At 49.7% G+C, this 27,231-nt stretch overlaps 4 protein-coding genes across 4 annotated transcripts; 3 read left to right on the top strand and 1 right to left on the bottom strand.

Annotated features, from left to right (window-relative positions):
• The first annotated feature begins 66 nt into the window (after positions 1–66).
• ARCN1 (archain 1 coat protein complex I subunit delta) lies at positions 67–7,367 on the top strand. The gene is made up of 10 exons (XM_019622876.3): positions 67–86; positions 1,030–1,293; positions 1,939–2,118; positions 2,332–2,537; positions 2,957–3,118; positions 3,728–3,893; positions 4,293–4,440; positions 4,777–4,885; positions 5,035–5,239; positions 5,721–7,367. Exons 2-10 carry the CDS (start codon positions 1,096–1,098, stop codon positions 5,808–5,810), a joined length of 1,464 nt encoding a protein of 487 aa, XP_019478421.1. The 5' UTR covers positions 67–86; positions 1,030–1,095; the 3' UTR covers positions 5,811–7,367.
• Positions 7,368–8,390: 1,023 nt separating this feature from the next.
• Positions 8,391–12,376, top strand: TMPRSS5 (transmembrane serine protease 5; the record flags this gene model as incomplete). The annotated part of the gene is given in 11 exon segments (XM_085209289.1): positions 8,391–8,514; positions 8,714–9,249; positions 9,252–9,466; positions 9,538–9,639; positions 9,720–9,763; positions 9,836–10,001; positions 10,095–10,270; positions 10,432–10,530; positions 11,196–11,338; positions 11,424–11,576; positions 11,714–12,376. Coding segments are annotated over 11 exon segments (1,767 nt in total), but the record flags the coding sequence as incomplete, so codon positions are not given.
• On the bottom strand, positions 11,851–21,844 carry ZW10 (zw10 kinetochore protein). The gene is made up of 16 exons (XM_085209250.1): positions 21,679–21,844; positions 21,477–21,611; positions 20,790–20,891; positions 20,524–20,601; positions 20,258–20,417; positions 19,885–20,034; positions 19,412–19,603; positions 18,954–19,117; positions 18,487–18,669; positions 17,789–18,027; positions 16,718–16,789; positions 15,898–16,067; positions 15,152–15,282; positions 14,649–14,780; positions 13,875–14,077; positions 11,851–13,598 (listed from the first exon to the last, which is right to left on the bottom strand). The coding sequence occupies exons 1-16, from the start codon at positions 21,838–21,840 to the stop codon at positions 13,478–13,480; spliced, it is 2,394 nt and encodes a 797-aa protein (XP_085065376.1). The 5' UTR covers positions 21,841–21,844; the 3' UTR covers positions 11,851–13,477.
• Positions 21,845–22,773: 929 nt separating this feature from the next.
• Positions 22,774–25,277, top strand: CD3D (CD3 delta subunit of T-cell receptor complex). The gene is made up of 5 exons (XM_010723753.4): positions 22,774–22,938; positions 23,530–23,748; positions 24,119–24,250; positions 24,616–24,659; positions 24,977–25,277. The coding sequence occupies exons 1-5, from the start codon at positions 22,866–22,868 to the stop codon at positions 25,037–25,039; spliced, it is 531 nt and encodes a 176-aa protein (XP_010722055.2). The 5' UTR covers positions 22,774–22,865; the 3' UTR covers positions 25,040–25,277.
• Positions 25,278–27,231: the final 1,954 nt, after the last annotated feature.

The raw sequence follows: 27,231 nt of genomic DNA, 5'->3' as shown, positions 1-27,231 counted from the left end.
CGGGTGGAGGTCATTTGCGTCCCGTTGTCTCTGGGTGACGTGGAGCTGTGAGCTTTCCCTCCCGGAACGGGACCTGCTGCTGCTTGGTGAGACAGCAGAGGCCGAGGTGCTGCTGGGATCAGCAGTGCCATCCGGGCCTGAGCAGTTTGGGGATGGAGGCTCGTGCCTGACCTGCTCTCCAGGATGTCCCCGACTGCAGGGTCCCTGTGGCCACTCACTGTACAGCCGTTGTGCTGGGTGCTGGCTGCTCAGCTGGCCGTGCTGTTGGCTGGGGTTCGTGCTTGAACTCTGCATGCGCTGAAGAGCTTCTGGTGCTTTTCTTGTTGTTAAAATGCTGTGAATAAAATTGACTGGGAAGTTAAAGGATATTAGCTTTAGAAACTGCCTTATCTTGACTATGTTAATTAAGAAACTAACCTGTGAGTGAAGTATTTCAGGAAGAAGTCGAGGTGGAGAGAATGAGAAAATGTAAATGGGCAGTTGCCTTACTGCCTTTTTATTGTTAGTGTGATAACACCGGTGAAATGCCCAAGAGAGTCATCCACATGCTGTAATTAATATAATACTCAATATTTTATTAACCTGGTTTAGAGTAAGTGTGGCACTGGGAAGAAATGTTGCATTTCAAAACATTCCGGTATTTATTGTGTCTTTTCTGCTGGGGCTGAACTAACAGACAATTCAGACCTTTGCCTAAAGCACTGTTGGGGTTTTGTCAAACCCTTGCGTATGGAAGAAGAGGTGAATTTGCTGCATTTGCCTGAATGTAGGACTGAGAGCTTTAAATGCTGTTAGCACAGAAGGTGGGCTGGAGAGCGTCTGCAGAGGGTAACAAAGGTGGATCTGCTTGTGGAGTAGTTAAATTCTTGGTGCTGGTTGCAGAAAGATGCTTAAAGTCGTGTTTTAGGGAAATGAGCTCAGTGAGAAGGTAAAGTGTAGTTGGCAGTGATCCTTTCTTTGCACACGACGCTGCGTCAGCTCTGTGGAGTGTCCGAGATGGGCAGAGCTGAGCTGTGTGTGTCCCCATAGGTGCTGTTGGCGGCAGCTGTCTGCACAAAGGCAGGGAAGGCCATCGTCTCCCGGCAGTTCGTGGAGATGACCCGAACCCGCATCGAGGGGCTGCTGGCAGCTTTCCCCAAACTCATGAACACTGGGAAGCAGCACACTTTTGTGGAAACAGAGAGTGTGCGCTACGTCTATCAGCCGATGGAGAAGCTCTACATGGTGCTGATCACCACGAAAAACAGCAACATCCTGGAAGACCTGGAAACACTCCGACTCTTCTCTAGAGTGGTAAGGATCTACACATCGGGTCGCTTATGGCAAAATGCATGTGGGTACCCTGAAACTGTGCCATGACAAGGGAAGCTGGTGGTGAGCTGTTGCTGAAGCACTGTGCCTCCACCTAACAGCTTGATTTTCTACAGCCTGTTCCTGACCTGAAAGTAACTTTTGATGTTTTTGCGGTAATTTTGAACTATATCTGAGAAATCCGTGGTTGCCATTTAACTGGTGAGGCCAAAGGGGTGATGCTGTAAACACAGTGTCAAATATTCTCTATTTTCTTTAGGTGGCAACTGCATTCCTTCTAAAAAGAATGTGGCCTCACCATATGCGACTGAGAAGTGTAGCAGTACTCTAAACGGATTTCTAAGTAATGAGTTTTTGCAGTTGTTTTTTTTAATTAACTTCATAATCTATTTCTGTGCAGCTGAAGGATCTTCAGGAAACTGACTGGCATCACAGGGTGTGTTTGTTTTGGTTCCTGTGAATTACAAAGTTAAAACTGTGCTAAAAGATTCCATAAGTTTTAGCTGAGGAAAATCAAATAGTCACAAAACTCCATTTTGTTTATCAACAATGTAAAGGAATGAAAAGGAGCTTCATGGGTGCCGATTGTCACACCTGCATCTGTTTTCAATGTTTTTCCCTATCTAGATCCCTGAATACTGTCGAGCTCTAGAGGAGAATGAGATCTCTGAGCACTGCTTTGACCTGATTTTTGCCTTTGATGAAATTGTTGCCCTGGGCTACCGTGAGAATGTGAACTTGGCACAAATTCGGACCTTCACAGAGATGGACTCGCATGAAGAAAAGGTGTTCCGAGCTGTCCGAGAGGTGAGTGGGAGTAACTGTGGTGCACGGTGCTCGGGGCAGCACTACTTTGTGCAGAGGTGCTACTCCACTTTGATAAGGATTTTAAAGATATTTAGCTTTTCTGTGCACTTAATGCCTGTTCTTGGTTCTTTCAGGAAGTGTTTGTAAGATGACTGTTAGCTGCTGTACAGACTGAGATTGCAAAGCTTTAGCAAGTTTCATCTTTTATTTCAGACTCAGGAACGTGAAGCGAAAGCAGAGATGCGCCGTAAAGCGAAGGAGCTGCAGCAGGCCAGGAGGGATGCAGAGAGGCTGGGCAAGAAGGCACCTGGCTTTGGTGGCTTCGGCAGCTCGGCTGTGTCTGGGGGCACAACAGCAGCAATGATCACAGAGACCATCATTGAAACAGAGAAGCCCAAAGTGGCACCAGCGCCGTCCAGGTAGGTGTGCAGTTGGCAGCAGTTAGTGTTGTCTGAAGGGTTTCAGTTGGCTTCTTCCTGAGTCTTCATGGATAAACGGGTGCTGAAGTAACTGGTGTGTGTGTGGGTACATAAGGGAGTGGTCACACATGGCTGGCGCTGCTATGGTCTGTTAGAGCTTGTCAGGTTGGTGCTACGTTTTGGGAATCAAGAGCTTTCTCTCTCCTGGTCATGCAAGGAGCATTTTGTACTGTAATTGTGGGTTATATGTATGCCTCCATCTCTAGAGGAAGATAGGGAAGGTGAGGCCTCTCCTGTGTGTACTCTCACTGAAGTGAGCTTAATATTGTTGGGATAGTCAAGTTACAACTTGATCAGACTGAGGAAGGATGAAACTGCTGTGCTGAACTGACTTGGAGATGTTTGTACATTTTGTTTAGACCATCAGGTCCCAGTAAAGCTCTGAAACTTGGCGCCAAAGGGAAGGAGGTGGACAACTTTGTGGACAAGCTGAAATCAGAGGGAGAAAACATCATGACTTCTGTAGGCAAACGCTCTACAGAAGCAGCCAAAGTTCTTGCCCCACCCATTAATATGGAGAGGTAGGTGTTATGCTTCTTCTGAAAGCAGTCTTCTCACTGCTTTGTGATCTGTGTGCTGCTTTATTTTAAAAGATGACAGGTAAAATCTGGGAAAGCACAGCAACAAAAGAGTAGATAGCTCATTTGATTTGAAAGTGTCCTAGTTAAAATGAGATGCACATCCTCTGTTCTGCTCAGATTGGGAATTTTCCTATGCCTTCTGGAATGTGTCTCATCTTTTTTTTTTCTTTCCCCAACAGATGAGTTAAAGTAGCTGTCATTTTTTTGGTTACCCAGATACAAATAGCTCCTGTCCTACTGCATCTTAGAATACAAGTATTCAGGATTTCTTTGACGTGTAGCAAATCAGAAGCTCTTTTCTGCTGTGAGCCATTCTGCTGTGTGGTAGAAGGATTCTGAGTGAACAGCACATCAAGATGCTGTATTGCTGATATGGGTTTCCATTCATTCCAGACTTGTATTCATAGATCCACGTTCCCCTCACTTGACGTGTGCATCTGTTGAGCTGTCAGTGTCATTCTGTTAGGGACCATCGTGCTTTTTGGAGCATGTGCTCACTGCACATGGACTGTCCTTGCTGAACATCGATTTCTTGTCTTGCTTATTCAGTGTGCATATGAAAATAGAGGAGAAAATTTCCTTGACTTGTGGCCGTGATGGGGGCTTACAGAATATGGAGCTGCATGGCATGATCATGCTGCACATCTCTGATGAAAAGTTTGCACGAATTCGCCTGCATGTAGAAAATGAAGACAAGAGGGGAGTGCAATTACAGGTAAAGTTATTGGTGTGCCATCCTTATGCTGCTCTCTGGGGCAAAATGTCAGAAATGCTTGAGTGTGTTACTGCGCTATGATCTTATCCCAACCTTTTCAGCTAATAAATTGAAAGGGGGAGTAGTCACTGCAGACTGCAGTGTAAATACTGGGCTAGATCCTGCTGAAAAGGTTGAAGGTCACTTGAGAAATCTGGACAGAATTCCAGGCTGATAAATACATGTGCTATAATAGGGCTGCTGAGCCAGATAGAGAAACAAGATGTGCTTTTCAGAGGAAGGTACTCGGGGATGTGTAGGGCTGTCTTACTGGAACGTGGGTTATCTGAAATACTGGTCAGCCTTAGGCTTGAAGTCACTGCATAGCTGACGCAGCCTTGGTTTTTGTCCCCATTTCAGACTCATCCAAACGTGGACAAGAAGCTGTTTACTGCAGAATCACAGATTGGTTTGAAGAACCCAGAGAAATCATTCCCTACTAACAGTGATGTGGGTGTGCTGAAGTGGAGGTTGCAGACGACAGAAGAGTCCTTCATTCCATTGACAAGTGAGTGCAAGTGCGGGGCAGGCGGGAGCTCAGTTGGAAGAGCTTGGTGTCCATCTGTGAGCTGCCTGCTTGCACCTTGCCTTGCAGCAGCTGGGGTGGCTCTGCAGTGAGGTACTTTGTGAGATTGAAGGGGTGAAGACTTCTCTGTGCCTTCCATTGGATAAAACCTGTTGTTATTACCAATGTCTGTTTTCCATTCTCGAAGAAAACAAAGGTTTTATTTGACAGAATTTTTTGGTTAGAGTTTTACTTTGCTTTTCAAAGTAGGTAGCCTTTTGAAAGCCTGTTCTTCCTACAAAGATTGTGTATTTCAGCACACTGTTTTTCTACTCTCAGTTAACTGCTGGCCATCAGAAAGTGGGAACAGTTGCGATGTTAACATTGAATACGAGTTGCAGGAGGAGAGCCTAGAACTGAACGATGTGGTCATCATGATCCCTTTACCGTAAGTAACGTCCTGTGCCTGGCCCTTCATATATCCTGTCAGCTCCTGACCCTCTTGGGTTTGTAGGCCAGGCCAAGCTTATGTGCTTGACAAGTGTTTCCTTAGCTCTGTGCAGACGTGCTGTTGTAACTCCTCTTTGCCTGCTCTAGGTCTGGTGTTGGTGCCCCGGTGATTGGGGAGATCGATGGCGAATATCGCCATGACAGCCGGAGAAATCTCCTTGAGTGGTGCCTGCCAGTGATAGATGCCAAAAACAAGAGTGGCAGCCTGGAGTTCAGCATAGCAGGGCAGCCAAATGACTTCTTTCCAGTACAGGTCTCCTTCATCTCCAAAAAGAACTATTGCAACATACAGGTATGGTCACCTGAGAGCCGCACTCACTGAGGAGTGCTTGCAGACTGTGCTGTAGCTGCAATTAGACTGTCTGTCTGTGCTTGAGCCATACGTTTGCCTCTGTCCTTGATGTTCTTTAGCTGTGCTGTTGTTTTCAGAAGAGCATGTCCCCCCCGGACAGTTCTTTCTTTACAGTGCTGTGATTTCTTGCTTTGCTTATGCTCAGTGTGTGTTTGAGACTGCCCCTTCCTCTGCCTGTCAGAGTGAGAGCAGACAACAGCAGTATCTGGTTCCTGCAGGGGCTTAGTGCTTCACAGCGTGATTTTTACTTCTGTAAAGCTACCTCAGCATCCTCTGGACAGAGACTTTCATAAACATTGACCTGTGGTTCACAAGTTCTGGGTTGGTTCTGTCCTTGACCATGTCAGAGTTGGGAAGTCGTGCTTCTTGTGTTGGGAAGTGATGTTAAATGCTGACCTTGCCATATGTGTTATCTCCACAGGTTACCAAAGTGACCCAGGTGGATGGAAACAGCCCCGTAAGGTTTTCTACTGAAACCACCTTCCTGGTGGACAAGTACGAAATCCTGTAATGCCAGCTGTGGGGAATTGGAAAGGAAATTTTTAAATTAAAAAAAAAAAAAGAGGCCGAAGTTTATTCTGAATGTTTGGAACGCCACAGCCCTCTCTGCTGAGACACATGGCTCTGTGTGCCATCTGCAGTGTCCTGGGTCACAGACATTTTTGGCAGAGAATTGACATGTTCATGGGGGGGAAAGGCTACAAATTTCTTTGGCAGATTTTTACTGGCTAGCAGGAGAACAAGATCTCTGCAGAGAACCTGGCTTTGACACTTCCCCATCTCCCATGAAGATGACTGGAGCTCAGTCCCAGAGCCTACTTAGACATCACACTCGCCCGTTTTTAATTATCACACACTGTTCCATTGTTGGTGCTGCCATTTTAATTTCTCCTCAGCCTTCAACTCTTGCTTCTGGTGATGAAAACAGGCATAAAGATAATACATTCAGTGATGCAGTGCTTCTCTGGACCCTTCCATCTGGAAGAAGTGGACTCGCTGCTCAGACCCGATTGCAGTGTTCCTTGCTGTCCCTCCAGCCCTGCTGTACAGCAGTGGAATTCAGCTCCAAATCTGTAGGAGTCCTTTGGGCCTCTCCTGGTGTCTGGGTCACAGTGGGCTTGGAGGTGGCGCAGGCTGCGGCTCTGAACACTCCAGTCTGCCCTGCAGGGAGAACAACACCCAGAGGTGGCTGTCTGAAGGTTTGCTGCGTTGCAGTAACTCTTGGCCAAGGTTCATGTCCTGGCTCAGGCTATGGCAGTGTCTCTGTAGGCTGAACTGTTTTACCTGGCAGGGTGCAGGTGTGCTTGCAGCCTGCTTTGCTTCACCTGCACACAGTAGAAGTGGGGTTAGACCTGTCACAAACTAATGTCCTTTCTTGGTGCTTAGGAGTGGAGGAGAGGGAAGTGGTAGTTTCCTGAAAGTCTGCTGGGTTGGTCTGAGCATGAGCAGCACCCAGAGCTGTTCCTCCTCTGCTTGCATAGCATCACTTTGTCCCCCAGAGCTGTGCTCCCCCCAAATCCATCCCACCCACTTGTTCGGGGCAGTCACCAACGCAGCGTGCGGTGTGCAGGGGAGCTCCTGCTGTATGGGAAGGGCTGCTGGGCTGAGCGTGCCCCTGAAATCCAAGTGGTGTCCTGTCCTCAGAAGTCCTAAAACCATGCGCTGTGCACCAGAGAGCGCAGTGAAAGCGTGTTGGTTCTGCCAAAGAAGTTAGCGGTCTCTCCTCTGTTAACAGCGCCAGTGAGGAAATAAACTGATTCTTTCCCTGGGAGGGTGATGTGTTCTGGGGGAGGGAAAGCAAACCCTGTTCTGTAGTGAAGTAGACAATGAATCTTATTAATTCAGTTGTGTTCAGGAGTTGCTTGTCTGTATGATTTTAAAATGGAGTCGAGTTTAGTTCAAACATCAAAGGAGCATTTTTATTAAATTTGTTGGAGGGTAATATTTAAAAACCAGAACCCCAGTTTTTGTAACCCTGTACAATAATGGCCTAGGGAATAGAGCACATTCCAGTGTATACAAAGAATACAAATTCTTTAATCAAATAAAAAGAGTATTATAAAAGGAATCTGGCTGAGGTTCTTCTGCCTGGCTTAAGTGGAGTTGTGTGGGGTGGCCTGCAGAAGACGTGGGGGTTGCAGAATACGTGGAGAACAACAAATGTGGCACTGGCACTGCGTCCCTGCAGAGATAAGGTTCCAGGCAGAGCCAGCTGCAGCATCCAGGCCCCAGGCTGGGATTTATGGCAGGATGTATGGGAATAACCAAGGAGAAAATGTCATCGAGTCTCCTGAACGTGTCATCCTTGCCTGGAGTTGAGCTTCCCAGCAGTGCAGGCAGAGCAGATGGCACAGGGACAAGATGAAGTGTTTGGAATTGGCTCTGCTGGGTCCCCTGCCAAGCCTGAACCTGCAGGACGGAGCTGTGCTGCAGTATTCATGGGGCTTTCCTCGAGTAAACAGCATTAAAAATGCAACGATCGTTTGAGTAACAGCCATCAGCTGTGCCTCCTGGGCTGGAGGAGTGCGTAAAGAAGAGAAGTTTCTTTTCAAGCTGCGGGGCTGGGAAGTTCCCCCTCCTGCAGGGCAGCAGTCATCTGTCATTCAGCAGCAAGAAATTAGATGGAAAACCAGCCGCTGCTGTTTGACCTTTACTCCTCCCGCTGTGCTGCAGCCTAAAGCCCGAAGGGGCAGCCCGGCACGGGGCTTTGGGGCTGTTCCCCTGCAGCACCTGGGCATTCTGCACCTGGCTGCAGATGGGCTGATGATAAGCAGCAGCTGTGGGCTGGCCGTTCTGGTCTGCCCAGCTCAACACAGCTTGGCTGCTTGTGCCCACAGCCGTGGGGCTGCTCTGGGTGCTTCTCACAGAGGAGCTTTGGGGGGGGGGGGGAAGGGGGATGGCAGCTGGGAGATGGTTTGGAAGCTGAAACAAGGAGCCCCTTCAGCACACCCTGAGCCCTGCGGTGCGCATGGCACGGGGAGGGAAACCCAAGCTGCTGGGGGAAGCAGTGGCTGTGTGCGCGGTGCTGGCATGGTGAGCAGTGCTGCTGAGCAAAGCTGTCCTCTTCTGTGGCACCCGGGCTGTTTGCTGATCTGCTCCCTGCTCCTTTCCCCAGGGTCCGGATGCAGCTGAACACCGTTCCCACAACCTGCCTGGCATTGGGGATACTGCACAGAGCTGTGAGAGCCCCACAGCAGAGCTGAGGATGGAGCACGGTGAGTTGTGTGTGGACAGGGGAGCGAGGGGCCCTGCCTGGGTCTCAGCCTCCTCCAGAACCCACGGCTTCAGTGCATCACCTCGGGGCAAAGAGTGGGAGGGTCCCAAGTATAGGGGCACAGGGACCTGAGGGTGTATCCAAGGAATGGAGGGTGAGGGATGGAGGAGGCTGTGATCATCTCTCTTTGTTTCCTAAAGATTCTGCCAATACATCAGCCAAAACTCTCTGCACCACCTGGAGGCTGCTGCTGCTGCCGCTCGGGGTCATGGGGCTGCTGGCGGCAGCAGTGACTGGAGCCTGGCTGCTGGGTCAGTACCTGCAGAGCAGCCCCAGCACCCTGCCCAGCACCCTGCCTGGCCGCACTCCTCACCTGCTGCTCTCCTCTCCCAAAGGATGGCACCTCGGGGGCCCACAGCCACACCAGGGCTTGGCCAAGCCACAGGCATCAGACACTGTGACAGCATGCAGTGAGGGCGAGGAGGAGGAGCCCGTGGTCCGCGGGGCACCTGGAGGAGGTTTCCCCCTTCCCACTGCCCCTGCTGAACCTGAGATACTCCTGGACAGCGAATCTCTGCTGAACCTCTCTCTTAGCTCAGCTGCATGCTGCAATGGTTTCACTTTGCTTTTGCATCCCCGTGTTGCAGTGCACGGCGTGGTCCCACCTTTGCATGCGCCCTCTCAGCAAAGCCGGGCTGAGAACGCTTCCAAAGTTTTACTTGCAGTTTATCGTTCACTACAAACAGATTGCTTTGCAGTTTGCTTCGCGGTAGGCCCGGCGTGAAGCATTGCAGGGAGGTGAGGTCGGTGCTGTCAGTGTCTTTCAGGATCCAGGCAGGTGCCTCCCTGCTGGCGGTGCGGCCGCAGGACCGGTCCCGATGGCTGCTGGCCTGCCACGAGCGCTGGCAGCCCACGCTGGGCACACGGCTGTGCCGGCAGCTCGGGGCGCTCAGGTGGGTGCTGGAAGGGGTGGGGGCGGGGCGGCAGCCCACCGCTCCCTGGGCTGCTGCTGCTCCTTCCGCAGAGCCATACATCAGAAGGGGGTGAACCTGACGGACGTGAGGGTGGAGGACGGGCAGGAGTTTGCTCAGGTGGGGGCCGGCCTGGACGACGCGTGGCAGATCAGGTGAGGGCAGGCCTGGGCGGAACGGGCGGGCGCCGCCTTCACCCGGCGGGCAGCTCCCTGAGCGCCGCCCCCGCGCACAGGAGCAGCTGCGAGTCGGGCCGCGTTGTGGCGCTGCAGTGCTCAGGTGGGTTCCCCCTCCCTTGCGTGCCTGCGACCTCCAGCCCTTCGCGCCCGCTGAGCCCCGGCCCTGCCGCAGCCTGCGGGCGGCGCCCGGCACCCGGGGGCCGCGTGGTGGGGGGCGTGGATGCTGCCCCCGGGCGCTGGCCCTGGCAGGTGAGCATCCGCCACGGCTCCCGGCACCGCTGCGGCGGCTCCGTGCTGGCGCCGCGCTGGATCGTCACCGCCGCCCATTGCGTGCACAGGTACGGCGCTGCCCTCAGCACGGGACCTGCAGTGGGGGCTCGGGGTCTGTGCTGGGGGCTCTGGGCTGCCCTGGGACCCTTCTGTCCCCTCAGCTACCGGCGGCGGAGCGCGTCGGGCTGGACGGTTCGTGCTGGTGTCACTCGTGGCTCGGCCAAACAGGAGGCCGGGGTGCCAGTGGAGAGAGTTATTTCTCACCCGCTGTACAACGATAACAGCATGGACTACGACATCGCTCTGATGAAGCTGCGCGTTCCCTTGAATTTCTCAGGTAAAGCGCTGCTGTGAGGCACCTCGGCCCCTCTTGGCGCGTGGGGAGCAGAGTGCACAGCTGGGCTGTGCTTTGGGTGATGCCAGAGCTGCACGTTGCCGGAAGGCACGTGGGGCTGTGCTACCAGCAGTCCTGGGCCCAACCCATCCCCTCACCACCAGACACCGTTGGAGCTCTGTGCCTGCTGCCCTCCCACCAGGACCTGCTCCCAGGCACGCCGTGCTGGGTGTCGGGCTGGGGCTACACCAGGCCTGACCAAGGTAAGCCTTGTCCCTGCTCCCCGCCAGCCCTTCCTGTGCTGTGTGCGCAGTTCTGTCACTGCTTCTCCTCCTCTTGAAGCCCCACGAGTCCCTCGATGTGACCCCATCTTCACAGAATCATAGAATGGCCTGGGTTGCAAAGGCCCACAGTGCTCAGCCAGTTCCAACCCCCTGCTGTGTGCAGGTCGCCAACCAGCAGACCAGGCTGCCCAGAGCCACATCCAGCCTGGCCTTGAATGCCTACAAGGGATGGGGCATCCACAGCCTCCTTGGGCAACCTGTTCCAGTGCCTCACCACCCTCTGCATGAAAAGCTTCCTCCTAATATCCAACCTAAACCTCCCCTGTCTTAGTTTAAAGCCATTCCCCCTTGTCCTATCACCATCCACCCTCGTAAACAGCCATTCCTCCTCCTGTTATATGCTCCTATCAAGTACTGGAAGGCCACAGTGAGGTCTCCCCAGAGCCTTCTCTTCTCCAAGCTAAACAAGCCCAGTTCCCTCAACCTTTCCTCATAGGAGAGCTGCTCCAGCCCTCTCACCATCTTAGTGCCCTCCTCTGGACCCTCTCCAAGAGCTCCACATCCTTCCTGTACTGGGAGTCCCTTCTGACCCCTCCTGCTCCCTAAGATCACATTCCCTTCTTGCTTTCTCTCTCCCTCCCCAGCACAGCTCACTGAGACGCTGAAGGAAGCCCTGGTACCGTTGATCAGCACCCAGAGGTGCAACAGCTCGTGCATGTATGCAGGAGAGCTCACGGCCAGGATGCTGTGCGCCGGGTACCAGCAGGGGAAGATCGATGCCTGCCAGGTGATGGGCGGCCGGGGGCAGGAGCACAGCAGAGGGGCTTTGTTGGGGCTGAGCGCTGCTGTGCTCCATCCCTGCTCTGCTGCAGGGTGACAGCGGGGGCCCCCTGGTCTGCCAGGATGAGCTGGTGTGGCGCTTGGTGGGCATCGTCAGCTGGGGCCAGGGCTGTGCTGAACCAAACCGCCCGGGGGTTTACACCAACGTGGCTCAGCTTCTGCCCTGGATTTATCACGTCACTGAGGTATGGCTACAGCAAACAGCAGCATGCCTTCAGCCTCAGTTCCAGCTGTGCACATTGCATAGAGAAACCCCACCGCCAGCACTGCTGTTAGCACCCTGCCCTCACCCCCGTACATTCCTTTCCTTTCTTTTACCCAGATCTACTAGAAGCAAGGAGAAACCTCCTGCATCAACGCATGTCCCATTGCACATCTACGTGAAGAAAAGCCTAGGACTAATTCCCACTGTTCCTATAACCCCTAAAGGAACGGCCCCAGACACCACCAGAACACGTGGCCAGTATAAATAGTTTATTAAAGAAAATAGCAAATTGTATTTCTGTGAACGATGCCCGTGGGAGAAGTGGCGTTTGGTTTTTTATTGATTGTTATGTGTAAAAGGACAAGGACTCCACAGGAGATGCAATTGGTGTGGGAACCTTCTGAGCCCTTGGCTGAATTGCTTAGAGGGGAAGGGGGGGAAATAATACACAAGAAAAAAGGAAAAGCTGGAGGTCCAAGTGATGCCTGCCATCCCTGCTGCCTTCCTGCAGGCTGGATGTGGTGTGAGCTGCTGAGTTCTGCAGCTGGGAGCCAAGGACTGCACCCATGGTCAGGAATGCAAAGAGAATTCAGATCAAAGTCCAAATAAAAAGGATACATGGTATTAAAATATTTAGCTCTCAAGGATCGAAACTTTTGTCTGCAAGCATTATGTGGTAGGAAATAGTTTTTGTGCAGCAAGTGGTACATTGTGGCCTCGGGGCTACGGTTCAACAACAGCTACTGATTAAAATAAACATATGTTTCTCAAAGTCTTAAACGTGGCCTTCTGTAAAGTAAAAGACAATGCTATGAGTGCACATTTAATTCCCTTCTTATATGATCTACATTTATCTCATTCTTAAAGGACAGAAAAGTTACTACTGCAAAGACAACAGATGCCAGACCTACTGCTTCATCAACAGAAGGGGAAAGGAAGGAGCAGAACTGGCTTTCATACTGGCAGTGAGACTGAAGACAGAAAGTCAGGTTTAAGACATTTGCTATGAGAAATAAAGCCATGAGGAATTTTGCCACTTGTGCAAAACACTCTGACCTGGTAAACAGCTGATGTGGAATGAGGTCTCCTCTTCCCCACCTCCAGTTTCACTCTTTCACAGTCTGCTCTGCAGGGAAACCTGAGCAGAACAGGTGGGGAAGAGCAAAATTTGGCACCTGAGCACTCTTAGGAGACCAAATGCTACCACCAGTGGTGGGTTTCATCTGTATTTTGCAGGGACAGATGAGGTAAGAGACAAAGGGGCTACATGGCCCCTGATGTAAAACTGTGGAGGTAAGAAAGACTGATGAGTGAGAAATAGAAATCCCTCTATAAGCCCCTCAGGCAAACAAGCTTGAGATGACATACAGCACACTGCATGACAGCCCCATCTGCCAGCACTGCTCATTCTCACAAAGAAAAGCTGGAGAGAAGACTTCTTTGCCTACGCTGGGCTTACAGAAAGATGAAATTCAAGAGGATGGGATTTAGCAAACACCACAGAAAGCACCTCTTCTTTACCAGGACTGTACAACCACCAGCTCAAAGCAAATCCTAGGATCTGTGCTTAATACCTCCAGGGAGGAAATGGCACTTTCAAGCCCAAATTCCACCTGCCTGGCAGATGGAGCAGAAGCAGTTAGTGTTCATGTGCTATTCACCTTTGATTTCCTGGTCTGAGACTCACAGAGCCAAACCATTTGCCCTAAATACAGGGAGGAAATACAGGAAACCTCTCCCTCAGTCAAGCCCCCAGGAAGCACATACCCAATGCTATGCCTTTTATAGTCCAGAACAAGAAAGGTCAAATCTAAAAGAAATAGATAAAAGATTCAGTTCTGTCACTTTATCAGAAGATGCAACATGTAGGAGTTAACAGAGCTATTTGATCTTGGCCAGTGCTGCTGCTCTCCTTTCTGTGTTCTGGAACAAGGCTCGGATCAGACTCTTCACTTCTGCTGGGGAGAACTCAGCTGCAAGAGGTCCCTTCCCATCTGCCCACCTACAGGGGAGAAAGAGCTTTGGTTAACAAAACTGCATGGTAACTTCACAGTAAAACAAACCTTTGGGGCATTCACATCAAGTCACAACAGTTCTCCAACTCCTGTAATGAATGGTTAAAGTAGACTGAAACGCATCAAGCGTTTACAAGCATGGAACAGTATTAAGTCTGAAAGCAAAATAAGTTAGTTGCCTATTAGCTGCATGCAATCTGAGTCCAGAATTACTTAATTAGGCATTTAAACCAGACTTTTCAGTTTAGCCTGCAGATACCTACTGATCTACTATTTCTTGGAGGTTGGCCTGCAGGATAATCATCAGCTCTTTGAATGTCATCCACTTCTGCACGTAGACTGGAACCTCCTCTTGATATTTCTTGTTTTTGTCCTCTTCAGGCAGTGGAGTGAAAACTTGAGGTCCCTCCTCCACCATGATCCTACAGAGCGAGTACAGCCTATCCGCATCTTCTGCAGAGATATCCTAGAATTGAACAAAGAATATACATGAATTGAACAAGAATATCCAAGAATTGAACAAACTGTTAACAAAAGAGCTGTTAGATATGATTTTGGATCACTAAACAGTAAGTGAAATGAAAGCAAAAACCAACTTGAACCCCAAAATGGGGCTGTGTGCATGAAGGCAAAAAGCCATGGTTTGGATAGCATTTAATATTCTCAATGTATTTCACAAATAGCTATTTAATCGAGTTCTCTGCGGCCACCTCAGAGCAAGGATTGTGCTTCTCAAGAGCAGATTCACTGCGAGGCAGAGTGGTTATGAAGAAGGTCTGATTGGTTTATGAGGAAACCGGCAGGTAATGCCAGCACAACAAAGAAGGCAAAGCTTTTTGGAGGCACAGCATAAGAAAGCATCCCAGCTGCTACAGGAAAAGAAGCCCTGTTCACCTGACAGACAGTGGAAGGGCCCTTCAAGATACAGACTAAAACTGGCTCCCCTGAAACCTCAGCTTGTAAAGAGCTTCTGGAGGTCATAAATGCTAGCTGTTTAGACCATGCTTATGCTTGGCATGTCCACATCATGCAGTTACCTCCAGGGCAGCAATCCTAGTGACGATTTCGGAGAGCGCTGTGTTCAGTAAGGTGCCCATAGCCTTGCAGTACACGTTCACTGGAAGGACATCTTGCCAGACTTTCCCCAATCTTTTCAGCTGATGCAATACCTGGAATGTAACAGCCCCACGTTATCAACGTGTTATCAAGAAGAATGTTAAAGAAGCACAAAATGATAAGGACACTGAACACAGACCAAAACAAGTTTTAAAGAAGCATAAGGCAGTGACGTATCACATACAGCAGATGTTCCTTAAAAGAAAGCAACGTCTTCAGTTTGCATTGCAGCTTATCAGCAAGTTGACACCTTTTCCTTGAACAGTGAAACACCCTAGATATGTACTACAGAAAAACTTCATGATTAAGAAATTGCTGTCTTGGTGCAAGCAGACTTGAACTCAGCATCCCACAAAATGAGGCACAGCCCAAGGACAGCATCTACAGACAACAGCACATCCAGCTTCAGCTTTGCCTTGCCTACCTGCCTTATGGCTTTGTTTGCTGCAGAGTAATTTTCCTCATCATCCATATTAGAAAAATTCCTGGCACTTGACAGCCTCTCTAGGATTTCTCCTTTCTGTACTCGCATCTGGGCCAGAAAACACTCCATTCCTTTAGGAGAAAAAACAAGCAGAGAGAAGCAATTAAGCAATTATTTGTTTGCTCTGCTGATTTAGAGACTGTAAGTGCTGAATAATAAACCTGCTATATGTTATATTTTTAATAGAAGTTTCCAGTCTCCGATCATTCTCGCAGAGCCAATTCAATCAGGCCCAGCCACTGCATTCAATAAGCTCTTGCACAGCTTGGATTGCTACAGCACTCTGAGAAAGCTGAGTAGCAGGGCTCACTGTGGATGACAGGTTCCTGTTAAACTAATAGCAGCTTATTTCAGAACTTGTTCCCAAAGAATAACCTAAAGAAAGTGTCAAAAGAGCGGCAGATCCCCAAATACCTGGGTGCCACAACACCTCACTGGATAACAGTCTGCTCTTAGAACTATGCACCAAAGTGAGCCCTGTTTAAATAGCCCAGTCCTATGCAGCTGTACTGCTTAGAGCCAGGAGCTCCACCAGACCACCCTACCAAGATTTCCTTGCCCAAAACTCATAAATAACAGATGTCTACTTGAGTCAGTAGATACATTCTGAATCATTCAGCAACAAAAAACAGGATTAACTACCACATCATCTATCAAGGTACTTCAACACTGAAAAGTAAAATTACCAAGTCTCCTAAAGCCAGGCACCAGGTCTACAAAAGTGGCTGCTCCATCACACAGGATGCTGGTCAGGCGGTACCGGAACTGATGTCCCATGGTGAGCAGGTGGTGAGCGATGTACATGCAGTTGTTGTGGTGAATAGCTGCCAGCTGGGGAAGTTTCTGGAGGTTCTCTCTGTCTCGGGAAGAAGAGGAAAGGAAGAAATGTATGTATTTAGGCGTGGCTCTGTTAAACTGACATATGGACATTGCAGAAATCTCTTTAAGTCTGACTCAAAGAGACGCTGCAAATAAGTCACTGCAAGCAATGCTCGATAAAGCCACCAGCTGGAAGAAAAGTATACTTTCAACCCTCATTGCTGCTCTTTCCTACAGGGAAAGCAACATGAAAAATCTTAAAGGCCACCCCATGTCAAAGCCAAGGGTGAGGGCTCTATTCTAGTTACTCAACAGCTGAATATGATAGAGGTTTGTAAGATCCAGGTTACAAGACTCAGTTCTATATTGAAGACGCAACTTCAGCTCATGCTGCCTGCGCTCCCACCCATGCAAGGGCAGCAGGCACAGAACCAATCTCATTTGTGCCAAAAGAAATATTAAAAACCATCTCCTTGATCATAAGACCGCCAGCTAAGAAACTCCCAAGCAAATAATCTGCAACAGGTATGATTTGTTTATGGGTTAAAAGCATGAGCTTTTTCCCAGTGGAGGAAGTCCTCAGTAACTTTTGGATTTGCTGGACAAAAGAGAGATCAAGTGGGATGGTCCCAACAGCACTGTGCTGACTGCAAAGCAGGCCTTAAGTAACACACATCACACACTTACTTGTGGTATGTTGGTACTACGTCATAAAACAGCTGGAATATATTCCGCACAGAGTAGAAGAGCTGTATGCAGCTACAAAGAAAACAAGGTTCACGTCAGTTTGTCTGTGGAATTAACATCTTGTGTGCCAAGTGACTCTCACCCCTCTCTTAAAAAAACACTTTTATTAGTGGTGAAGCACATTCTCCTTAATGAACAAATTGTCAAAATCAACCAGGGAATGGCAATAAAGGCAACATCCTCGACAATTCACAAAGGCTTCTCATAAGAGCTGTGATGACCTTGTAAGTTCAGCGTGGAAGAGATGAGCTTCAGACCACATGTCAGAGCAGAGATATGTGAAACCCCACAAACAAAGGGAGCAGTGTCCTTTCTCCCAGTAGGTATGCATATGTACTCAGCCCTCTCTGCCACAGTACAGTGCAGGGCATTCAGTACCTGGGAAACTCTCCCTCTTCAGGGTTGTGGGCTCCAGTTTTTAAAACTGGTTGTATGCAGCTTCTCAGAACACTCCACTGTTTTCTTTCAAGAGCCCTGACAGATGCAGAGCTGGAGTTTTTTGCTTGTACTCAACACACATGCAAAAAGAAAGTAAGAACTCACCTCAGAACCTTAAGGTGCCATCTCTTATTGGGTTGGAACTAAAGAAATGGCTTTTATCCTTTTAAACAACAGAAACAGACCACACGATAAAGTATTGCAGTGAACACAGCAGTAGCATTTCTCCCTAACAAAAGACTGAGGCTGTGAACTGCTCTGTGCACTGCCCTGTGCACTCTATGGAGTCACCGTGCTGTCACTGCTGCAATAGCTCAGGTATGGCAAAGCCCACCTGAATGCTCCCTGAAACACAGAGCTTGAAAGGTTGCTCTGGTGAACCAGTGCTCCTGCTGCACAAACCCAGGCACGCAGCCTTTAGCCAAAACACAGCATAACTTTAATGATTAATTCTAATTTTTAAGTACCCTCTGCTCTTATGAATTTCTTCTAATCTATCAGCAGATGCTTAGTGTTGCCAAAGGCAATATATATCTGACTCTCAAAAGTTACAGGCTGAGATATAATTCCTACCACTGATCTGTGCTGGCTGTAGTCTCCAACAGTGTCTGATAAGCCAGCTCCATCAGCTTCTCCACTGAGGCACTGATACGGCACGTGGGCAAAGAAAACGTGTACTGGCTCAGTTTAGAGTCATTTTCCAAACTGACCATCTCGTTAGGAAGGAGTTTAGAAGTCTTTTGCATTTTAACGTGATCTCCAGATCCAGGATCAGGAAGTTTTGGTAGGGCTACGCAGGAATCAGGTGTGATCTAAGGGAAAACGAAATAAAAGTATAACTATAATTAGAGCCCAGAGAAAGGAGATTGCGTGAGGTTAGAAAACACTGATTTGAGCTTCAAGGTAAGCATTAAGCTGCAGAAATCCCCTGAGACTGCTGGAGGTCTCATGACATATGAATGACACAGAAAGTCATGAAAACCTACAGTTTCACGCCCAGAATCAAGCCCTGCAAGTGAACCTCTATGTTTTCTTTTCTTTTTCTAACCCTGCCAGAAAAACCTACAAAAGTAAGCTTTGGTATTTTAAGAAATACCTAGCTGGTGAGATAACCTACTTGAGTACCTTCTAAAAAGATTCTGAAACTCTTGTTTCCCAGGATCACCAAATAGTAGTCCTCTTTAAAAAGGACTCAGCTGTCCTAGACAAGCCTTCTTCAACAGCCATGTTATTTTCCCACAGAGAAAAACAGGATGGTGCAACAGCAGTACCTTTACAGTATTGTGTATTTCTGAGGTCATCAGGTTTCTGGCTGCCACAATCACATCCTGGCATTTCTTGTTAGCAAAGTGGGAATTGACATTCCGGGCATATTTCAGTAAATCTGTTGTGTCTCCATTCAAAAACTGCATCTTCTTCAAGGATTTTTCAAATTCCTCTGTGGATTTAATCACCTGAAAAGAGTAGACACATTCTCCATCGATACCCGTGGACTGCAAGTTTCCTAAAATCAAATAACAAAATTAAAGCTGGGTAGAAATTCTTCCACTCAGCTGGAAGTAAAGGATAAAACCTGTCTGTAAATATCAGTGCCTAACAGCTCTCAGCAACCCTTTGGAAAAAGCTGGCTCAGGTGGAGGCCACGATCACACAGAAATAGTCTTTTAGCTGCAGCTTTCTGTTGAAGATAGTCATGTGGTATTTCCACTAAATAAACCTGAAAGATGTTGAGACCTACCTCTATATACTGCTCTAATTTGCTGCTGTTGGTTGGGATTGAATTCACCAGACAGTTCTGAATGAGGCAGTCTGACAGCTCTTCCCATATCATATCACCCAGCAGTTCTGCCAGTGTAACTCTGCACTCCTTTTTATCTTCCACACACTGCTCAACAGGCACATCTGAGTTGAAGAGAACAGAAGTGAGCTTCCTGGATCAGACCCTTCACCAGTTCATTCAAATCTTCCTGTCTTTTAAAAGAGTGCACTTCAACTGTTCCACAATTTCATAATGAAGACATTCTTCATATCCAAACCACGTGCAGATCTGATCAGTATCTGAATTTACGTTATTTTTTAGTATTAAAAGCTGCTTGGATCTTGCAGACAACTGCTTAAAAACCAGCTCCTGCTCCAACTACAAGAACAAGGTGCTGATATGCAACTCAGACTAAGGCCAAAAGGGAGACAACTTACTCAGCAGGTATTTGTGGAGAACTTCAAGAACAAACTTTATCTTGTCGAAAACCTCCACAGGAGAAGAATGATCCAAGTCAGGCTTCTCTGACTTGAACTTGAGGATGACCACATCTGACTGTTCTTCTACGAATGGCTGAAGAAATGGGTACGAAATCAGTGGCTTGAGGATGTATTTCAGCAGCAGCTTGCCTGAGAAATGAAGTAAATAAATAAATGTATGGTTTCGAACAGCAGGAGGCAGGCAGGTTTATTTCCAGGGAAGCCCACCTATTTTGGATTCAGAGATTCCACATGAGGTGGAAGAAACACCACCTGAACTAGCTGTACCAGAGAACATTCAAGAGGCAAAAAACACTGGGTCTGGTTTCACTAAAGACCATTTTACCTATATAAAACTCATGGAGGCCCAGCAAAGAGTAGCATCTTTAATGCAAAACAAAGAACAACAGAAAAAGCCAGGTCTGCCTTACCAAAAGTTTTCAGCTTGGTGCGCAGTTCTCCAAGGACAGCAAAAGCCTGCAGCACAGAAGCAACAGGTGGGCCTGCAATCTCTTCCTCTTTTGATGGCAGTGTGCATAAGTGCAATTCTGAATGCATCACTGACTCCGGGCCGATGGTTTCTAAAGAAAAGGAAGAAACAATTCTCTGGTAGAGCACATTCTGAGATGCAGCAGATCTGAGGAGCTACTGCATCTCTCAGCTGGTGGCTAAAGCAATATTCTACCTCTCTCCATTTCCACAAAATGGCTCCTGTAAAGAGCATCAAAAGTGAGAACCGAGCATCTTGTGTCACCACGCAGGACAATGGAACCAGAATCAGTCCCTTATTAGAACTGTGAGTACCTTTAGAAGGAGGAAGCTTCCACACAGCCAATTTCTGCCATTCCTCTCCTAAATGATAGAGCATGTTTTGTGTCTGCACCGTGAGCTCTGTGCCCAGTGCTTTCAGGATCTTTAGCTCAAAGCCCTTGCGGGATTCCAGCATTTTCAGGCTGCTTCGTGCCTGGTGGGAAAGGTCAAACACAAACCATGGGTAACTGCAGGCCTTGTGAAACCTACTGAAAGTATTTCTCCACAATTTTGCCATATGTTTAAGAAATCATTATCACCTTTTCCAGTTGTTGAGCTGCTTCAATGTACTTCTTTTCCAGCAGTGCAGTGTTGTATTCTTTCAGAGCCGTATCAAACTGCAATAATCAAGGAGGATCATATATAACTGTGTATCTGCTATCAGACTACAAGATTTTTAACAATGTGGGTAGAGACAGAGGAGCTGCGGTTAGCTCTTCAAAAGAGAAGGCCAGCACGGTGCCACAGGCAGAGCAGCAGACTACTGCTCAATGACTTGAAGCTGCACTCCCAACTCCCTCCTCACCTCCTGCAGCTTCTTCAGGATGCTCAGAACCAGCGTGTCCTGCTCCAGCTGCTGCTTCAGTTCAGTGAATTCAGCCACAGCAACATTTAGGTCCCGCTGAACCTGAAATAAAGAACTTCAGTTACAGCAGCCAGACGTTAGCGGGCAGATTTCCTCCTGATGGTGACGGAAGCACGAGAGAGAAAATGTCTGTTACCAGGCTCATGGCTTGGGTTGGAAGGGACCATAAAGGCCATCTGGTTCCATTCCCTGCTGTGGGCTGGCTGCCACCCAGTGGCTCCATTGCCCAGAATGGTTCAGGGAGGAGGACGGGAGGTTGGTGTTAGCAGCACACCTGCTGTGCCACGTGATAATGACCCTGTCTGTAATTCCTACGGCCCTCCATCACGTTCTCTGCCACAAGGATCCTTATAAACACTAGAAACTCCACCAAACTGCTTCTTTTTGTGTACATCAGAGGTTTTTTCAAGGCATGGGAAGGAGATGTGGCACCAAAGGCTGTCAGAAGGAGCTCAGTGCTCCCGTTGTGCTCAGCCACGGGCCCAGCACCACCGGGCTGCTCTGCACCGTCTGTCATCAAAGGAACCCCGCGGTGCCGCCGCCCCTCCGTGCCCTCTGCAAACACCGGGGTTGGGGGGAAGGCACAGTTTGGGGTTAAACCCGGAGAAAACGGATAAAAGCGGTGACCTCGTTCTCCACGCCGGCCCTCAGCAGGTCGATGTTGCGGGACAGCCCGTCCACTCTGACCACCAGCTCCTCGGCGCTCTGCATGCCGGGCAGGAACTCGCTGTACTTCTTGGTGATCATGGCGCACACCTCGCCCTGCGGAGAAACGGCCGTCACCGACACCGAAACCGGCACCGCCCCGCCGCCCGCCCCGAGGCCCTGCCTTCAGCTCCTCCACACGGCGGGACAGCCGCCCGATGCGGGTGCCCAAATCCTCCTTGTCCAGGCGGCCCGAATGGGCCAGCACCGCGGCCACCAGCGAGCCCGCGCCCGCCGCCATCTTCCGCCCCGCGGCACCACGGGAACAGCGGAGCCACAGCGCCATGGGGCGGCCGGGAGGAGACACAGCAAGGCGGGGAGCGGCTCCGCGAGTGCGTGCAGCCTGGGGGATGGAAGTGGTTTGAGTTGGAAGGGAGCTCGAAGCGCCTGGTGCCGCTCCCTGCAGTGCACAGGGACATCCACAGCTCCAGCAGTGCTCACAGCCCCAACAGCCTGACCTGGGCTGTCTGCAGGGACGGGGCACCACCGCCTCACCGTCCTCAGTGCCAAACCTTCTGCCTCATCTCCACTCTCAATCTCCCCTCTTGTCGTCTGAAGCCATTTCCCCTTCTCCTATCGCAGACCCCACTATGGAGTCCGTCCCCTCCCTTCTCACAGCCCCTTTAGATGCTGACAGGCCGCTCTCAGCTCTCCTTCTCCTGCCTTCTCTTCTCCACGCTGCTCAGCCCCAGCTCTCAGCCTGTCCTCGCAGGGAGGGCTTCCATCCCTGCCACCATTTCTGTGTCCCTCCTCTGGACACAGCGCTCCAACAGCTCCACGTCTCTCCTGCCCTGAGGACTCCACCTGTGGACGCAGTGGCTCCAGGTGAGGTGTCACAGCGCACAGCTTTGGTTGCAGCCCAGGGTCCGCTTGGCTTTCTGTGCTGTGAGGGCACACACAGAATCACAGAATGGCCAGGGTTGGAAGGGACCTCAAGGATCACGAATCTCCAACCCTCCTCCATCTCCAACCCCCCGCCACACGCAGGGCCACCAACATCCACATTTCACAGCAGCCCAGGCTGCCCAGGGCCCCATCCAACCTAGCCTTGAACACCTCTAGGGATGGACGGGGCATCACAGCCTCTCTGGGCAGCTGTTCCAGCACCTCACCACTCTCTCTGTACAGAACTTAACACACCTTCCCCCCATACCCCCCTGTGGGCGTTGTGGTGGGTTGGAGGAGGCTGTTGTTGTTGGGGAGCCTCAGCCCTGTGTTTCCGCTGCCTGACGAAGCTCCGCTCTTCACGATCAGAGCTCTCCCCGCCTCCTCTCCCCTGAGCAGCACACAGAGCTGCCATCGCTCTGAGCCATGTGGAACGGACGGGCCCTGGGCACCTGGCTGCTGCTTGCCAGCGTGGCTGTGGCCATGTTGGGCGCCAATGGTAAGTCCCAAAGGCATTGGGTGCTGCCCACTAACTGCTGCCTAGTGGGGCACACAGGACGTGGGGATGGCAAAGGGGCCAAAGGAGCAATTCTGTGGGTTTTTTTGCATGGTTTTCTGTAGGAATGTTTGTTTCCGCTATCATCCTCCATGTTTTCTTTTGCCTTGCTGTTTGGGTTTTGCTCCTGACTTTGCATTTAAGGGAAAGGTATCACTTGCTGTTGGAATGTCTCTCTCGTAGTGGCACTCTGTTACCGACGTGCTCTGTGTGCGGATGAGGCTCACGTGTGTGCAGACTGAGCGGAGCCCAGGCAGATGCCTGGTTCCAGTTAGTTTTCATTCTGAGAAGGATTGGATATATACAATAGAGCTGCATTAAGTAACTGTCTATTGAATGTTGGACTGCTTTTCCACTGGGCAATTTGCTTTTTTGCAGAGATTTCTGTCTGCAGCATCCTTTTCACTGCTCAGGGAAAAACTTAATGCAATGCTTCTACAGCAGCCATCTCTACGAAGGACACTCAGGAGCACTGCACTACTGTGAGGGCTGAGAATGCAGCCATGAAATCTGCTGTTCTCCTTTATTTTACAGAACTGAAAGTAATTGTGAAAGAAATCAATGGGAAGGCGTTCCTGCAATGTCAAGCAAACAAAGAAGAGGAAAAAGAAGGAATTAAATTGTTGAAAGGCGAAGAAGTTTTAGAAAACACGACACAGGTGGACTTGGGTGCAATTTACGATGATCCCAGAGGCATCTATACATGTTCACTGGGTGACAAAAAAACCTCCATTCTCCAGGTGCACTATCGAAGTGAGTGTTTGAAGCTCAATTTCTAGAGCCAGGACTGCTCTAGAGTTTTCATGTAAGCCAGTTTTTAAGGGAAATACTGATTTCCCAGAGCCTGAGGGTGGTTCCATTCCTACCTGTGCTGTGGCTTGCTATTCCAGCAATGGCTGGAGCACACATGACAGGTTGTGCCACTGGCGTGGGCCACGCAGGCAAACCAAGCTTAATCTCTGGTCTCTGCTGTCCTGAGAGTACAACCTGCCTGAGCTGGCAGAGCAATCTGGGCTCAGATCAACCCAGGTGGCAGAACAGAGACAGCCACTGGAGTTGGAGGCCAGGGGCAGGTTCCTGGTACTGATCTTGTTCTCAGTCTTTGTGTTCTTTGTGTTTCCAGTGTGCCAGAATTGCATTGAAGTGGACGCTCCCACCATCTCAGGGATTGTGATCGCAGATGTTGTTGCCACTGTCTTCCTGGCAATTGCTGTGTATTGCATCACCGGGCAAGATAAGGGACGCACGTCACGAGGTGAGGGGAGAGCCTGCTCATGGGTGGGGATAGGAAGTGCCTGGGTGCCTGGGCATCTCTGGGGCTGCATGGTACCTGGGGACTTCTATCACTGCCATGTATCTCAGTAACTGCGTGACACAGCCAGCAGCCAGCTTGTCCAGTGCAGCCCTGGGAGAGATCACTCCGTGTACCCTTTATGCCCCTAGCTTAGCTTCTTGGGAGAAGCCATCAAACATACAATGCTCTCCAAAACATCATCCCCAGGACAGCAGCTTTCTGCCATGAGGAAGTCAAGACAGCCAGCTACTTGGGTTTGTTTGCAAATGCTCACCACATTGCCCATGGTTCCTCCTGATCTTTGACTGTAGTCTTTCTTTATTTAGCTTCTGACAGGCAGAACCTGATAGCCAACGATCAGCTCTACCAGGTGAGCATGCATGTGCACGTGTGTGTTTTTTTGTGTGCATTCATAGGTGTCAGCAGCTCCACTTGGCTGGAATGACATAGCCATGATGGCACAGCTGCTGGGAAGGGGGGTGTGGTGCTGTCACTCTCTGCTGGGAGGTTCACAGCGGCTTCCCCCTGAGCGACCTGTAGGATGGTGCAGGCTCAGCTGCCATCTGCCCTCTCTGGGGTTGTTAAGCTTGAGGGGAGTGGAGGGAGCTTGCCAGAAGCTTGGCCAGCTCCCCCCCGGAAGACTGGACAGACACAATTGTAACTTGCTTTGCCTTTTTTCTTCCCTAGCCCCTTGGTGAGCGGAATGATGGACAGTACAGCCAGCTGGCAACTGCCAAGGCCCGCAAGTGAAGTGGGAAGGCACTGAGGACAGTGACTCCTTCACATGATGAAACCATAGCCAATGCCAAGAGCACCAGCACCCTGCCCCTGGCGCTGCTTTGTGAACTTGCTGCTGGCAGAAGTCAGTGTGGGTTTTTGCCTGGAGAGCCCTCCAGCTCCCTGCCAGGATGGGCTGCTTGTAGCACTCTGCTCTCTCCATGATGCATTGCATTTCTGTATTCCTCTCATTAAAGATGATCTTATTCTATGGCCTCCCTGTTCTATCAGTTGTGTTAAGGCCTGGGGAACCATGCAGTCACTGGAGAAGGTGTGCACTGGATGTGATCTGCTGGATCCCTGCAGAGCTGTGAGGTTTCTACCTGCTCTGATAGAACAACTGTTCTGCCAGTGCAGGCAGGCATCCAAGGCTGTGCCACCCCTCTGTGCCCGCATCCAAATGGCATCCAGATCCACTGCTGAAGCTGAAGTGTAGGGACCTTGTGAAGGGAGAAGCTTGCTGCTCCTGACTCATTTCGCTCCATGCTGGGGATCAGGGCCAGCAGAATGGTTGACAACAACACTCAGCAGAGCTGACTTGTAGGATGACTGGCCAAAATTGGAGGCTGATTGCAACCAGCACCAGGTAGCAGTTTGAAACCTCAGAAACCAGGTCATCTTCCATGTGCCAGCTGCACACACCTGTAGGTTTTGTTTTGCTCTTTTTCTAAGAATCTGTGTGCTAAGAATCTAAGGCTTTAGAGAGCAGTAGGCTGCAAATTGATTTGCGAGTCAGTGGTTTAATACAAGTACCAAAAGGATTCACGCTCAATTCACAGTTTCACAGTCAATGAGAGCTGGCCTCCAATCTGGCATTTGTGGCACAGATAACAACTTATAGGTCGTGCAAAGCTGTGGGTGCAACCTTCCAGTCAGTGAACAACAAAGTGACCCATTTTCCTTTGATGTCAGCTGTTTGTACAATATTTTGCTTTTTACATCTTAGTGGCTTTTCCCCTCCAAACTGCTCTGGTGAAGGGTGAGATTGATATGGCAATCACAGGCAGAATATGCCAATGTCCTCCTTCCATCTACAAAGGGTGAGCCTTACAAAAAAAAAAAGTGACTGGCAGATTGACTGGTTCACAATGCTTTCATCACCATCAGATTTCACATGTAGCAAAGGCTTCTATCCACACCCAAACAGCAGGAGAAACCCATGGCATGGTGGGCATGCTCTGCACAAATCAGAGAGAGAGCAGGAACAGCATTTCCAGCTAGTCTGTTTGTGGGAGGCTCTTAGCACCTCACCCTTGGGAAGACGCAGAAATGCTTCTGTAGCACTGCTGAGCATGGAGGGATGCTGTCACCGGATTTGTGCTGATTCCACTGAGGTAAGGAGAAAGCGGGGTGGCACTGGTTGAGGCAAACACTAGGCAAACATGCAGCCCCATAGATGGTAGATGCACCAGGGCACAGCTTGAAGCAAAATTGAGTTGTGCTTCTCATATCCCATCTGTGGCCGTGGTCCATTTGGCTGGGCCAAGTAGGCTTCCTTGGGGCAGTGCTGATATGCTGGGGATGAAAATGTGACCCAGAGTGGTTTCGGCCAGCTGGGGGTTAGTGCTGGCTGGGTCTTGCAATCTCCCTCTTAGATATTTAGAGCTTTGTATGGTAAAGCCCGCTGTACTGCCTTTAAAACCACATCCTGCAGGGTATGTACAGCAGTCTGAAGCACAATCCTTGCTAGGGTGTTCATCCCCTTGTGCTGAAACTCAAGCTAAACCACCCACAACCCCCACCACTGCTGCTGTTTCCTCTCTTCAGAGCTGTTGCTCTGCAGAGCAACAGAAATGTGGCTTGCTGAGCCAGTCTTAAGCCAGAAATGTTTCCACACATCAAAGCACCTCTTGGGCCTTTCTCCTTTCGTTACTACCAGTCCCACCATGCTGCTTTGGAAACTGCAGCTTTTCAAATCACTCAGTTGAGAATTGCTATGTTGAGTGTTTGGGGCCTCAGCTATTTATCTTGCCCCCCAAAAGCACACCCAGTCCCACTCCCAGCTCCTCTTCATCCCTGCCCTGCTCTGAGGCTCAGCTCTCCAAGGCATGGCAGTGCATTTCTGTGTGTGTAGGTCTCTCCCCCCAGACCCACAGAAGCACAGTCTCAGTCTATTCCTGAGCTGGGAACTCAACACAAAAATGTTTTTCTTTAATAGAAGTAAA

This window comes from Meleagris gallopavo, chromosome 26 (assembly GCF_905368555.1).
Source record: "Meleagris gallopavo chromosome 26, MGAL_WU_HG_1.1, whole genome shotgun sequence".
Taxonomy (NCBI): Eukaryota; Metazoa; Chordata; class Aves; order Galliformes; family Phasianidae; genus Meleagris; species Meleagris gallopavo.
Note: the sequence above shows the minus strand (reverse complement) of the source record. Positions and strands in the feature narration are given on the sequence as shown.